The sequence below is a fragment of the Triturus cristatus genome, chromosome 4_2, assembly GCF_964204655.1.
Source record: "Triturus cristatus chromosome 4_2, aTriCri1.1, whole genome shotgun sequence".
Taxonomy (NCBI): Eukaryota; Metazoa; Chordata; class Amphibia; order Caudata; family Salamandridae; genus Triturus; species Triturus cristatus.
In genome coordinates, this window is record NC_140586.1 from 790217321 (window position 1) to 790233159 (window position 15839).

Sequence of the window (15839 nt, forward strand, 5' to 3'; positions counted from 1 at the left end):
TACAGACTTAGGAATTAGGGAACCAAGTCTGAGTCCTGGTATTGGCTCAACAACCTATAATTCTGTGCAATCACTTCATCTTTCAATGCCCCCAAAAAATGAAACTGGACTTTTATAATGTAACTGGTGCTCCTGTAAAATGCTCCAATGCATTTGGGCCGAGTTTGCTCTATTTAAAACGATAGAAATGCAAAAATAAATAATGCAAGTTGCGTGCATCCTTCTTCCTCGACAAATGAAGATGTTCACCTTCAAACCATGTTTTAGAATCTTCCAAGACATGGGTCTGGTTCTCCACCAACCTTAGTAGATTTTGATTTGATGTTGTGATGGGACTCCTCCCTTTGACATATATCCCTTGCTCAGCTGATTGTTATTGGAAAACCTGATTCTTCCAAAGTATAGAAGTTGCTGATACAACTCACACGAAAGCATGCTGTCTGACAGTCTCAGCAGGTTTTCTATTATGTTGAGGGTTGACATCTGGGAGGATATTGTTGAATGGAGGTAAGGCCCTCCCTGAGCAGGGGTTTCTTCTCCCTGAATGAAGAGAAGACACACATTGCACCTACATTGGAGTTTTGTTCCGGGGAGTCAGCTGAGTTACCTGTAGACTAAGATATAGGTGGGGAAGTGTCATGCTTTGGCGGTGCAAGCATCCATAGATTAGTTCCTGTTGCCTGGGGACTCAGAATCCATTGGATTTAAAGAGACTGCTGACTCACCTTTAGTTTTTCTTTGAGATATTTTCTGGGTGAGGCTAACAATCTCTTCATCCTTTCCAGCCTATACTTGAACTGTGGTGGCCACAATCATGAATGCTTTGAGGAGATTAGGTTTCTCTCCCGGGATTGCACTCCTTCTTTCACTTGTGGTTGATACGGCATCATTGCCAGGTTTGTCCTTTCCAAAAGCTAAAAAATATGTTATGATAAATATTAACTTAAGCATCAGAGACTGTGTAAACTGTGAAAATTGGTAGGATATATATTAATTGTGTAACTTTGTCATATCAAAAGGAATACATTTCAATCACTGACTTTGTTAGTGTTTATCACATGGTCCAAACAATAAAGCAAAATATCGTACCTGCTCTTGCAACTACAAATGCTTTATTTGTAGACAGACCCTTAAATGGCAGCTGCTGACTGGGTCCTGGAAGTCGGTGCACCTAAATCCATCAAATGTTATTAGTGCGACTGAGAATAATAATGATTTTTTTACACTGTTATCCTAAAGGCAGTAATAAGTTAAATAGCTATATTATTTTCCATTAAGACAGAGGAATTGATGAGTATAAATTTGATTGAAATAACAAAGGGTGAACATTATTTAGAAAATACCTTATTTAGAAGGAAATATAATGATGTTGTAGTCTTACTTGATGGACAGATAGAAGAGGACTCAATTGCTGATTGCAGGATGTTCCCTGATGTCTGGTGGGTGGGATTTTGTGTCAACACAAGGCACGTTAGATCATTGAAGCTGTGAAAATAAAAATATAAATACAAGTAATATGAAAGTGCTCAAATAGGAGCAGCATATTTACACATGGGTTACACAAGTATAAAGATTTGCTTGATCAAAGCTAGTGGGATGAAGTTGATATCAGTAGGCACATACTGACATAACATATAAGAATATAAGGTTGTAAGAATTATAAAATATGGGTGCAGGAGAGGGTGATAAAGGAAACATAGCTATACTATCAATAATTCTGAAAAACTGAAGTATGTATTTAGTGATAAAAGAAAAGCCTGAATATCCATATAGGTTCACACTTTACATTTCACAATTAATTCATGGAGAAAAAGGGGTTTTTAATAATTTAAAAATATATAGCTAATCCTGAAACTTAAGTAGAGAGGGATATTGTTATACATAATGAAAATCCTATTTCTAAAGACTTACCAGTCTCTCCCATCAGTGTGTTGCTGGTGGCCAATGCACATTTTTACTTATTGGTTAGAGCAGAAAAGGAAGTGGTGGCACCTGGCAGATGGGCAGACAATACAGGACCGTCAACATAAATATGGTATGATACAAATCAGCATATTAGATGCAAATGGAATGCAAAAAAAGCATATGTAAGTACAGAACTTAAACATATATAATAAAGATACATTTATATCAGGTTTGAGGGATGACAAACTAAGACATACACATTTCTAGAATCTGGTAATGTACTAGACATTCGAATGCCATTCCTGTGTGTGCGTATATGAGATACATTTCGACACGAGCCAGGCTTCTCATCCTACCACAGCAGATGGTACTCATGCCCTTGCAGTTGATTCTAAATAACTTGAAATGGGCACTGTTAAAGATAACTGTAATCATTCTTAACTTAAAAGGGTGTCCAGCTGTGTGTGAGTGATAAGTGTGAGCTGTGTGTTGCGGTATAGTGTTACATGACTGTGAAGCAGAAATTTCATAAGATGGAGGAGTAGTTCTTACTTTGCCATATGTTGGGATTCCCCCAGATCAGGCAGGCCATATAGCACTTCAGGGTGCATCAAGGGGGTGAGATAGAGTTGAGATGCTGGGTCCTCCTCCTGTCTTATTCTGGGAGACCTCGTACTATATCTGTCTCCTCTTGTCGTACCACTTTTTCAGATGCCACACAAGGTCTACCTAAACCCCCAAAGCTTTGACCGAGACTGCCAACTATTGCCACATGGGTGTATGGAGCCAGAATATGCAGTTTCCTAAAAAGTTCTACAAAAAAAGATAACCTAGTCTGTCTCCTCCGTGGAGTTCTCTTGAGTGGGGCAGGCTTCATTCTGGAGGTCAAAACTATAGTAGGGCATCATGAAAATCATACAGTCTAAGGGAAGATGAAATAATCTAAGGTACATACTGAATGTATATGTTTGTTGGATTAATGTGAGTTGTGTATGAGTTACATCGGCTGAATGCAGTTTAACTATATTTTCCATTCTGATTTACCATAGCAGAGCAGGATCTCTGTATCCACTATGGAGATCTACACCTATAAGAGTAGTTCAGTAATCTACTAATAAAAGTTACTTGTAGTAACTTTATAGTTGCAATTTCTATTGTAAGAGTCTCCTTCTCATCATGCGGTTGTGTGGAGACTTGTACATCCTGCTACTAGGCAAGGATTTCCACTTGGAATTGGTGAATGCTATCCTAGTGGAAATGTCTGCCAAGGCAGATAAATCTGCTTGTGCGAAGATCTCTGCATGAAGGTTTCCTTGGCTGTACTGGGCCTATACAGTATCAAAACTCTGGGTGTAATGTGGACTGTGACAAATGAAAGAACAAGCAGGCCTATATGTCACATTGCAACACAGCAGGTGTAAAAAGCATATCCAGGCCTTCTGTTGTTCTTTGCATTCTAGTAGTTGTGGCCCAAATTAATGTCGAGAGAAAGATCTACAAGACTGTATGAATTGGTCACAGTACATGTGGAACATCCTTAGATTAGTCTGGCTAAGTTAATTGTGAAGTTACACTGTAGCCAGTGAAGGATAAACATAATCTATATTTGCACACTCTGGACACAAAGCAAAGAGGTAAGACAGAAGCTACATTATCCTGTCCCTGTGATAACATATTGTTCTCGTAAAACTATTTTTATGACTGGGGTTGGGGCAGATAGAGATGAAGATTTAAAACATTAAACAGAAAGATGGAAAAAAGCTAGCATAGGTGAATAGACTGAGAAATACCAAAGAATAGAAGGCAAGCATTGGATATACAGAGTAGATGGTTGGTTAGAGGAATGATGGCTAGTTGAAAGAAAGGATGTATACATACAATACATTTATGGAGTGAGTGGGTTCATTTGGTAGTGAATTATGAATGGATAGAGTATGGAAGAACTGATGGACTTGAAGGTCAGGTTAGGTGGATCGAGTGCCTGGATGGATTAAGTTAATAGATTGTATGATTTTAATAGGTGGATTGGGTTGGGTGGATCAATTAAGTAGGTGTATGGACAAAATGGATAGGAATGTTTGATGTATTGAAAGGGACACAAATAGATTTGATTGGTGCATAGATGTAGTAGGATGGATGGATGTAAGGATTGCATCAATGGTGGCCAATGTGGGCCTAGAGGGCTAGGTCCATGCCACATATCTAGAATAACACCTGAATATATCAATTAGAGGTTTCTAGATGGTAAAAAAGGCCATTTATGTTATGGGGATACCCTGGAACTACATTGGACAAACCTGAAATAGTTGAATGGATGGTTAGATTGTTTCAATGTATTAGATAGATTGGATAATTAGATTAGATACATTAATGGTTTAGTATAGATATTTGATTTATCATTATGTGCTTAGTCCAGAAATAGAAATAGAATATTTGTGTGATCTTTTTATATGGATAGACTAAGGAGGTAAGATAAATGTATTTATATATCACACATCTCTCAATCCTCACAAATATGTACTATACAAATACATTTATAGAACACACATCTGTGAGAACTGCTGCCTCTAACCACTAAATATAACTTCCCAAGAAGATCAAGTACAGTGACTAGACAAGCCTGCCAAAGAGTTTGTCTGAATATGTGACAATCATATTTTTATTGGATTATTGATTTGGATGGATGGATAGATGGATAAATAGAGGAAAGTGTGTTGGAAGGATAGTGTAAATGGAATTATTGATTTGGATGAATAGGTGGATTGATGCATGGGTCATTTAGATGAATTGATTGGCAGGATTCACTTACTGATTTGATTATATGATAAACTGGGTAGTTGTTATGGAACACATGGATAGATGAATAGCTTGAATTAGTAAATCAATTTGATAGTTAGAATAGCTTTATTAAATGGAAATACAGGTATATTAGATAGAACTAATTAAATGCACTAGATTGATGAATTTGATAAATTTGTGACCGATTTGCCAATTTATTTGAAGAGATTTGATGAAACAGATAGATATTGTAGATAGCCTAGATACATGGGATAGACATGTAAATTGATGGATAACTAGAACAATTAGAAGCTATGTTGATATAATTCACTCTATGATGATTGCTGTGTCTGGCACGAACATAAACGTCCAGACATAAGCAATGAGGCAACGGATAAAAAGAGTGCAGTTCTGAACCTGGTAAGGTCCCCATCTTAATAGTTGGATTGTATGGGTGGATAGAATTAAAGGATATGTTGTTTGGATGCATGATGTTTGTTTATGGTTCGTATTGGTTGATAGGTTGGATTGATTAGATGGGTAAATTTTACTGACTGAATGAATAGATAGAACAGATCATAGGAGTAGTTGGCATGTTTGGCTGGACTGATTAGATCTCTAGATTGAATAGATTTGATGGATACCTAGGTCGAGTGGCTGGATTGTGGAAGAGAATGAATGATGGAATGATGGATTGGGTGAATTAATTGGTCGGTAGATGGAAGGATGGGTGATTGGTGCACATTCTAGATGGATGATGCTTTTAATAGATTGATGGATTTATGGCTCGAGATTGCATGTATACATGAATAGATTAGATGAACTGATTACATTGGAAGAGGGTTGATATTTAAGAGAATGTATAGATAGAGGAATAGATTGCACAGCTTGGGTATAACAATTAGATGGATAAAATGAATAAATTAGAAAGCTCCACTAGATAGATAGCAGTAGTGAATGATTAGGCTAATTAGAAACTTTTTACGTAAATTAAATTAGATAAACACATCGAAGACAAAAAATTGTCTGAGTAGATGAGATAACACTACCTAGCATACGCTTCCAATGATGATTTATGAATACACTGTTTTAGTCCTACTGAGAATACCTTGAACACAAATAAATACAATTTATGAAGATTAGTTGGTGAGCACTGCTCTGAACCTCTTGCAGCTGCTTTCTTGGTCAGTGTGTTTACTGCAGGAATTTGTTTGGTTTGGGCTCATGAACAACTAAAGAAAGGTGAGATTCAGGAGGTACTCTTTAAGATGTTTTGACCACAGAAATCATGGTGGGTTGATGGCACAGCCCTTTGAGCTTCCGCAATAAAGGTATACTGAGAGTACTTGGATGTACATGGAATGGGGCAGCCTTTGGTGTTTGATTGTGAAAGGGGATTAAAAATGTGTGCCACAATTTATAATCTAAAACAAAAAACACACTGTTTTGGAACTTGCAGTTGATAAGTATTATTATGGTTATGTTTCCTAATGTAATCATACCACAATTAGTGTTCTGTTCATATCCATCATCAAAATTAAAGCTGTTAAGTACTCCTGTTTCAAAAAGATCTAACTTGGGAGAAACAAACTAGGGAAAGACAAAGACCAGAAACTTTCACATACAGTTGGGAAATTTGGGGTATGATATGGGTTGGGAAGCGAGAGAACAAATGTGCATTAAGTTGGGATACACTGGAGAGAAATGAAGATAATTTGTAGAACACTCCATTCATTACATGTTATTGTGATAATGATATGAGGGTGGGAAGCTGGATTGTTTTTTTATTCCAGTTTTTTAACCTTGTAGTGAGTTTGAGAATTCACATTTTTAAACATTTTGAGATGTAGCAGAGCATTGCCTTGAAAGTTTAAATGTGGCCATGATAAGTCTTTTTGAATTGTTATTTCAAGAGAGTTGTTTTTTATTTTTGTCCTCATTCTGCCAATTCTCTTGCTGGTAATGCTCTTTTCCCCGTTTCTATTTAATCTTTATATTGAGCCGTTTGCCTCCCTGATTAGACCAGATTCTAATATTCTTCCATTTAAATTTGCGGGTCTGGTGGCAAAGCTGGCTTTATACGTGGATGATCTTTTGGGAAGATATCGGGCTATAAGATAAATCGAGGGAAGACCGAAATTATGGAATAGAACCATCCTAGGCAAAGCCCAGGGGCTAAGTCTCAAATGCGTTATTTGGGCATTATAATAATGCAGAAGTTAGATGATGTCCCTAGAGTTAATTGGAAGAAAGCAAGTCAAGAGATTGGGAGGCTCTTGGTAAGGTGGGCAAATCTACCTTTAAACATATGTGCTAGGGTTAACCTTATTAAAATGATTGTACTCCCTAAGATCACTTTCCTTTTTAATTCCATACCCTTACCTTTTGATAAGGGAGAGGTAGCTAAACTGCAGGGGAAGATTGGCTGCTTTATTTGTTCTCCAAGGGATCAAGGATATCCTGGAAAAAGCTGAGGAGGAGGCTGGAGGGAATCCAAAATACTAAGAGGGAAAATAATTAGTACTAGAAAAGGAAAGCGTGCCTGAGGGTCAATGTTATATCAATGCATAGATGTATCCTCTATTCCACTATTCTGACCCTTCCATCTGCGTCAAAAGGGAGTCCACCTCTTCTGGGTCTCTGATATTATACAGTTTGTTCCGCCACATTATCTTCAGCATTGCAGGGACTTCATCTGTACCTGGGCCCCCTTTCTGCGTAGATCATTCATTTTTGTGCCCAGCTCCCATTGCCTCTGTGCTGTTCTCTTACCGACATCTGATCGTATTTGGTAGCTAAGGTCTCCAAACTTCAGAAAGCATTCCTTCTGGGCACGTCCCAACACTAACTCCTTAACTGAGTAAGAGAGGAAGTTTATCAATATTTTTCTTGGTGTCTTCCTCGCAGAGTTTAACCTGAACGGGTCCCTATGCACCCTTTGAATTTCTCTGTCCCAATCGATGTCAGGCGTATCCTGAAGTAAGCCTTCCCCCAGAAGCTTACAAATAAAGGCTTTGATGTCATTATTTTTAGAAATTTGCAACAACTTATTTGGGGTTTTAAGATCTACAATATCACTGGTGTTCTCAGCCAAGGGAACTGACAGAGACTTTACCTCACCATCCAAAACTGAGGTACGTTGGACAATTCCGTCTATTTTCTCTCGGAGTATCCCGCATTTGTCTTGGATGCCCTTTTGATTATGTTCAGAAATCTCAAATTTAACCAGGATATCTCGTCTCAAAGTAAAGAGTAGATTCTCTACCTGGTTTCCTGAGGGAGACTCCTCTTGGGGGCGATGATCCGTCCCAGGGCTCCCACCGTTGTCCTGTGTCAGGCTAAGACTGTTTCCTACAGTCCCCCTACCCATTATACCATCCTGAGTTACTTGGGCATCGGCTTGGGTGTTGTCTTGATTTTATGCCAGTAGGGAAAAGTGATTTTCCAACAACAGCGGTTCAGCCTGGGGTAGCAACTCCACAGCCTTGCTTCCCACACCCTCTGTGGAAGTAGCAACCTGCTCCATGATTTTGAAGTAGGACCTATGGGAGGGGGAGGCTTAGGAGGTAAACGCCCTTCCTTTGGCCTGCACCTCTTAGTTCTCACAGTCCCTCTAGTCGCTTTTTTAACGGGGGATACTGCCAGGAGCTCTCTGGCTATAGGATCCTTTACTCTCCCAGCAACACCTTTCCTCTTAGGCGCTGAGCGTAAAAGATACCTGGACCTTATAGATGGAATTTGCGCTTCTCTAGCAGCAAGAGCTTGGTAGCCTCCCCCCCTCCCCCTGTAAAAGCCTGTGTGGGAACTCCTCTAATACTTTCACCCCACAACTCCTCATTCACCGACCTCATAGGGGGAGAGAGTACCTGAGAGGGGAGGTCGTGATCCATCCATCCCCGCTTGTCCATAACCTTGCTCCTTAAATACTGCTGCTGTTGCTGTAGCAGTGTTGCTGTCTCTTCAGGCACACTCAGCGTCAAAACAACACGACTTGCTGCTAGACCCCTGCTAGCTGCATTGCTGTGACTGCTGTGCTTTGCCGCCAGATATGCTGATCCTGTGCAGACTGTGCTGACTCTGCCCTTCCTTGAACTGAACCTGGCCAACGCCGTCGCCGTGTGGGATCTCCGCAGAACGCCGCCGCCCAGCACCAATTCCCCTGTAAGGCAGAACCTGTTACAGTATCCGTGCCCATATGCACCTCTGAAGCGGAACATCAGCCAAATTTTATTGTGCTCGCCACCATACCTCACCACCACAAACCAAATCACTGCTTCAAGCTTCACGCTTTTCCCAAAGTTGAATTCCCTCACTCCTTTGCTCGGGAGCTCCCGCGACCGGCGTCAACCAGCCGCCATGTTCCCCCGTCAGGTGATACCTATTTTAAGAGAGTTGTGATCAACTACATATGCATTACATTCATGTTTGTCCAGGTGAATGCCACGTTTTGAACAATTACTTCATGTCTTTGCAGGTTTTCTCCAGATCAACACCTCTTAGGATTGGTTATTATGATACAACTCGCCATTTTCCATCAACCCCCAGCATGAGAAGAGTTGTCCACGAAACTAAAACGATCCTTGAAGAAGCAGGACACACAGTAAGTCTTGGTGATGGCTTTAATATGATTTGCTACAGTGAACTGATCAATGCCGTTTTCATTGTAGTTTAACTGATAAACAAAAAATTGTAGTAAGTGGGCATTACTGTAAGGATTTTTATGTTTAAAAAGTTGTCCCAGGTGGTGTCGTTATTCAAAACCGCATTAGATGCTGAATCCACATATCACAGCCATGTGCAATACTGGGCCATGTCCTGTTCTTGAGAGCCTGCAGTAACATACGCAGTCTCATGTGGACAGTGTTTACTCCCTCATTACGGTCTCTTCATCTTTGTTACACGCATTACCATGATAGGCTGACACCCTGTATTTTACGGGTGAGAGATTTAAAGTTAAAAAAATATATCTCTGGATTTCTCACAGTTAATGCACCAACTTTTAAAACACTATTTATTTTTAAGGCCCATGCATTCACTCAAACAAATTTCGAGGTATATGTGTGAACTAAGTACACCCGAAAAAAAGATGTTCGCTCAAATATGATACCGCCCCTGGTGCTAAATTAGAGCCATAAATAAGGTCTTGGGATATTTCCTTCAAACATATTTAATCTGTGTTCAGTTTCTCTAACTTCCAATTATATTAACATTATATAAAAAGCTAGATAAGTTGACCGACATCAGCAAAGAAATAGGGTAGCATCGTATTATTTTGTAATTACATTTAAATAGTCAATGATGCAGTGGCGACTCCTCTGTGACGGCGGAGGGAGGAGTGGTTTGCCCACCCTAGGTGCGAATGACTGCTTGGCCGGCCCTCTTGGGCCACCCAAACAGTTGTGCATCACTTTGCATGTTTCTCAGCAGGCTTGCTTTACACAGCCTGGAGAGGAGCATGCAGAGCATCCCAGTCCCTGTCTGAGCACCGAACTATGGCACTCAGCCAAATCACAAGCTGCATTGCAGCATTCTGATTGGCTTAGGGGAGGGAGTGTGTGTGCTTCCTGCTTCTGATGACTGAAGGGACCGAAGGGGAGGATGGCTGACCGGCCCCAAAAGGTAAATCATTTTTTTTTTTGTCTCTCCGCCCCCTCCCCTGGCCTTCCACCCCCATCCTCTGCCAGCCGCCACTGCAATTATGCACTGGTGAGGAACTGTAGACCATTTACGGACATGAATGTTAAGAGTGGGGGCCTGTCATTCGGTCTATGTAGGTAGTGTATTATATGGGCGGGTGCATTAGAACCACAGTTGTGCTTTTATTGTGTTATTGTCATTGTGCCTTTGCATGAATTGAATAAAAAACGAGTAAGGAATAAGAGATTGTGTGGACAAATGAAGAGAAAGTCTGTGAGTACATTCTGGCCTTTCTAGTGTGTGGAAAGTTTGTGGTGTCATCTCTGTATTGCAGAGACTGCTCTGGCTGGATCACCACGAGCTTGCAGCTGCACCTACGCATGAGAGTAGGAGAAACTATCTCTCTCAGAAACAGATGCTCTAGTTCAATGGTTGTGTCTGTCATCTGCAGAGCTATAGCTTATGCCAATTGACTATGATGTAGGGGATGCCAGATGTGCGGCAACAGGAAACAAGATTGAGAATATACATGGACATAACAGGATGGAGAAACGAAATGAACTGAAAAGAAATAAAACAAAAAAGTGAAGATATACTGTATGGATAACGATATACCCCGAATAATTGTCAACATAATCTATGGCTTTTTTGGGCAGTTTCTGCAGAAAGGTGCATCATCCGATCAAATTGTGTTGGGATAGGTGAACCAGCAACATTCCTGATGAAAGTCAAGCTTGCTTGGCATATTCTGAAACTGCTGAAATATTTCCCTCTTCGGTATCAATAGATTCTTAGTGAATGGACTTGGAAAAATCCACTGTAAATTGCATGATTTGCCTGTACTTTTGTAAATAATCCCTTCAAAAGAATCCCACAAATTAAAGTTTTTGTCACTATAAAGTTTAGCAACAGGTGGATTGGATAGAAACTCGCTTTTGAGACACTGCTTCTCTTCTCCACACAGCTTATACCATTTACACTACCTCAACTGGACTGGAGCCCAATGGAACTTTTTACAACGTTATTCTTTGCTGACGGTGGATCAGCATTCTTGGAAAAATTGTAAGTACTCAATAGTTCATTTGGTGATATTTGTAAAGAATGCATTGGGTGCAAACAGTGAGGAAGAGCACATCTATAATACAGAATTTGATAGCACCATTTTAAAATAGATGAGGCAATGTGGTCAGTTCTAACTCTGCTATGTCAATATATGACAATTTCAAAATTTGTATGGTGCTATGAAAATCAGTCTTATTCTTGATGAGTAGCATGAATCCATTTTTTTTTTCATGCCTCTTTTCATCCATTCTCCTCTGACCTACTAGCGATCTGGTTAATGAGAAAGAGAATAAGTTACTATGGTTGATTACTCAGTAGAGTTGACTAGACTAGAGTTCAGATGGCAATGTGTTCATGTACGTTTATAGATATTGAGTATTGATGCTAATTCTAAAGGTGGCAGCTGAGGATCAGTATCAGGCACATGGATAGTAGATCATGTACTGGTATCTTCCAGGAATGACAAGAACTATTGTACAGCCGTATCTGCAGATTGGAGTCAAGATTTCAAAATGTTTAGTGTGGGTCACCTTACCTGGAAATGAGTCTCCATGAACAGTGGATATGTCAAGCCTTTCAAATAGCTTATTAGTTGAAATCTAAGATCTCACTCTATTTTATGACACAAAATAGTTTCAAAAAAAGATCCCATTTATTAATCGATCATTGGACTCCTTGGGAGGTATGTGGATGCTCTTCATACATGTATTTGTTACTTTTGAATGATCAGTCTAAATCTGATCACATCACTGTCTCCTTCAATGAACCTATTTATTTCAATAACTGTATATATATATATATGTGTTCATGTTTTATTGACACTCACAACTAAAGGGCAGATACAAACTCCATGCAAAACCTTTACATTATTGTTCCAGGAGGATTATACATATATGAGGGATGGATTTATGTCAGATTTTCAGAAAATACACCTAAAAACTGTGAAACTAAATTAAATTCCTTTACATGTTCAGTGGGTATTCTGAAATCCTAGCATAGACTCCGCCCTTCTAGAACTATAGTGAACACTCCTGGGGCCGTATTATAAAAGTGCCCAGGGGATGAAATGGGAGTTTGCGCATGCTTTGCGTGCCCCTGGGGGCCGCAGACGTTTGTGCATCCACTTTCTGTAACACTGAAAATGCTGCCACACAGACAGCGTCAGTGCTTCCTTGGGAGGGCGCTTCCTCATTTGCATAGGGGCGTGGTCCCATGCAAATGAGCTAATCCCTTTGCTGCTGCGCCATATTACAGACGCAGGTGCAGAGGCAAAGAACCTCTCAGGAGGTGCACTGACAGAATGCATCGATGCATCGAGGTCAACGAAGCAATGTGTCGTTGTTGAGCCACGCATTGAAGGAGATTTTCTTCACACAACTTTGGCGATGTGTCGGTTCCGAGTGCGATGCGCTGGTTCCAAATGCGATGTGCGGCTACTGTTCCCGCAGTATACTTTGATTATTAGGACAATGCGCTGGTTCCGACAGTGATGCGCCCGTTCCGCTCCACGCAACAATGACGATGCACGTGTTCCGATCAAGATGCGTGGGATCAGTATGAAGCAGCACTTTATACCCACTTCCAAGGGCCTAGTACTGGGTTGGCAGCACTTGACAGGGTAAGACTTGGAAAAATAACAATTGGTGGACAGAATGCACAACAATGTCATACATTCAGCAAGCAAAGTCCAGGTGCAGCAGCAGGATGGAAGTCTTTGATGTATCAGATAATTTTAACAGGAGGCAAGCCAGCAAGCCCTTGAAGTCACTCTGCTGTTCAAGTGATGCAGGAAGCAAGGCGTTTCAGTGCAAGCAAAGCAGCAGAGTGGCAGTCATTTCACCAGCACAGCAGTTCTTCTTCCTGGCAGAGTGGTCCCAGGCCCCGAAGTGTACTCATGTCATGGTGTGAGAAGCCCAGCACTTATACCCAGTTGGGCCTTTGAGGTAGAGGGGGCATCAGAGAAAGCTTTGGAGTGTACAGACGTCCTCCCTTCCTGTCCTGGCTCCAGACTCACTACACGTGGTAGGCAGCCCTTCGTGTGTGGACAGGACATAGCCTATTAAGGTGTAAGTGTGAGGTTGTGTCCAACATCTCCCTCCCATCTCCCAGAAGGGCCCATAAAACCCACCGAAGGATAATATGTGTGTGTGGCTGCCTAGAGGAAATACACAAATCCCAGCTGTCACCCAGCCCCAACTTAACAGAAATAGATAGGAGGCAATAAGTGGCTAAAGTAAGTAAATGCTGACTTTTTAAAAGTGGTTCTGTCGGGTATGGACTTGACAATTACTTTGTTCTTCGGATGAATCGAGAGAAATTGAATATATTAATCCGGAAATGAGGAAATCAATTATAAAAGAGAATGTTCTCCTTTAACAAGGACCACATAAATTATGAAGTACAAATCACATACACAATGTCAAAATATAAATCACGATGAAATCAAATTTGGTGGGTGAAATGCTGTTCTTTATATATAAATTGCATCATTTATATAGACACCCATATCATTTATAAAGCACGGTTACCAAAGTAATGAACCATAAAGTGAGTTTGTGAATCAGTGACAAAGTGACATAAGTGACAAAATTGTGCATAATATATACAAAAATTGAATACAAAATATTCTTATATACACGATATATATAAAAGGGGGGCCAGTTTTGAAGAGAATTGCAATGACGCAGTTTCACGAATAAATCAGAATGTGTATAGAAACAGGTCTTGAACTGGTCCTAGCTATTGTCGTCGACGTTTCAACCCAGTATAAGCGACACTAAATCGTCATGCAGGGTCTTCATCAGGACTTTAAAGTAAACGATGGCAACCTGCAGAAGCAAGTAAAGTACGTATCAAAGTGTGATATGTAATTATTCAGTGTGTGGTCCTAAATATACAACGTTGTAATATAATAACCCCTTCCCCGCTCATGACGGAACCGTTCCGTCATGAGCCACGGTTGCCGTGTGCTCATGACGGAACGGTTCCGTCATGACAATCCTGTTGGCGGCCGCTCCGCCTGCGCGGCGCTGTTTCCCCTGCCTGTGCGGGGCGACAACGCAAATGGGCGGAGTCATGACGGAACCGTTCCGTCATGAGCACAGCTCAACTGTGGCTCATGACGGAGCGGCTCCGTCATGAGCACAGGCCCACCGCGCTGCCCCCCTGCCCCCCCCAGCGCTGCAGCGGAATGTCCGCAGCAGCGAAGGGGATAATAGGGAGGCCATGACTCACCTAGCCGATGGTCTAGGATGGCCTAACAATCAAGCATTCAAGAAACGAGTACCTCATCCAAGGCGGGTGTCTGAAAGTAAAATTGAGCGCGGGATGATTTAAGATACCGCTAGTATCAATTGTCATAATCCTAACAAGGGGCTACATCTGAAGTGGAGGCAATTCAAAACATTCGAACAACCCCTAATCATAATAAATTGAGGTCAAGCCTAAGTACCATTAGAACGCAAAAAATGTGTCAAAAGGCGATATATAGTTAATTAGAAAAAATAGCCCCGTTAGAAACTTCAGCCAGTCCAGGGAGTAACTCAAACGAGTAACAACCTACAAGCACAAACCGTTTTGGGAGGTTTTAAGTCAAGAATGAAATTCATAAACAGAGTGCTCCAGCAACAATCTCGTGAAATAAATTACAGAGTAAGCACAAGAGTCTAAAGCATTGAGAAAAGCTCACCACAAAAGGCGTTTTCCTACACGAAAAATCGTGTTTGTAGAATACTATGCGTCGGATCGAATCCGATGATAAAAGTTTGTACCAGTGTCTGCAAGGGACGAAAAATGCGTATTAAATAAATGAATAAATTTGGGCTCATGGCTGAGGGGGAAAAAAATGACGGGAGAACGCTTTGGAAGAAAACTCACTTTGGTTCAAAGATATTTGCTGTCCAGCGATGACGACTCACGCTGCCACACCACCTTTCGGAGTTGGGGGAAACCGCAAATGACAGGACGGCTGCTATATGTAAGCAAGCCAGTTCCACCCTGTTTGACGTAGGCAAGATGACGTACCAAAAGGTTGCCAGGCAACCATGGTCGCGTCAAAGACCTGAGGCAGCTGAAGTGAGCGCGAGTATGTCGAAGCGCTGGGCTGATGTCAGCCAAATTTATTAGATATATTAAGCAGAAGGGGGCCAACTGGAGAATAAGCACGCATTGCCTATGTTTAACGTAATTTAAATCGACAAGTGGCCGACCATGCTGCAAATATTTAACGTAGTTTCAATCGACAAGTGAGAAAGCATTCACATGTCAATGTGTGTGGACTAGTCATTTGCACATATAATTGAAAGAGTATGGCACAAAGGTCCTGTGTTGTCAAAAACCTTATGTTGTACAGATTAGAATCAATACACTATATGTAAATCAAACGCAGCGTGTTATGATTAGGGGTGGGTGGAATTTGCGCAATCGCGTTACGCAAATCTCCGCGAAACGGTAAAAAA

The 15839-nt window shown here is 40.9% G+C and overlaps 1 protein-coding gene across 1 annotated transcript in view; it reads left to right on the forward strand.

The window, feature by feature from the left end:
* The window catches only part of LOC146835053 (vitamin D3 hydroxylase-associated protein-like), a 411367-nt gene that overhangs the window by 285479 nt on the left and 110049 nt on the right, over positions 1-15839 (forward strand). Inside the window, exons 8-9 of the mRNA XM_085602722.1 lie at positions 9158-9283; positions 11285-11382. Coding sequence (XP_085458848.1) covers positions 9158-9283; positions 11285-11382 — 224 coding nt within the window. The remainder of the gene's footprint in view (positions 1-9157; positions 9284-11284; positions 11383-15839) is intronic.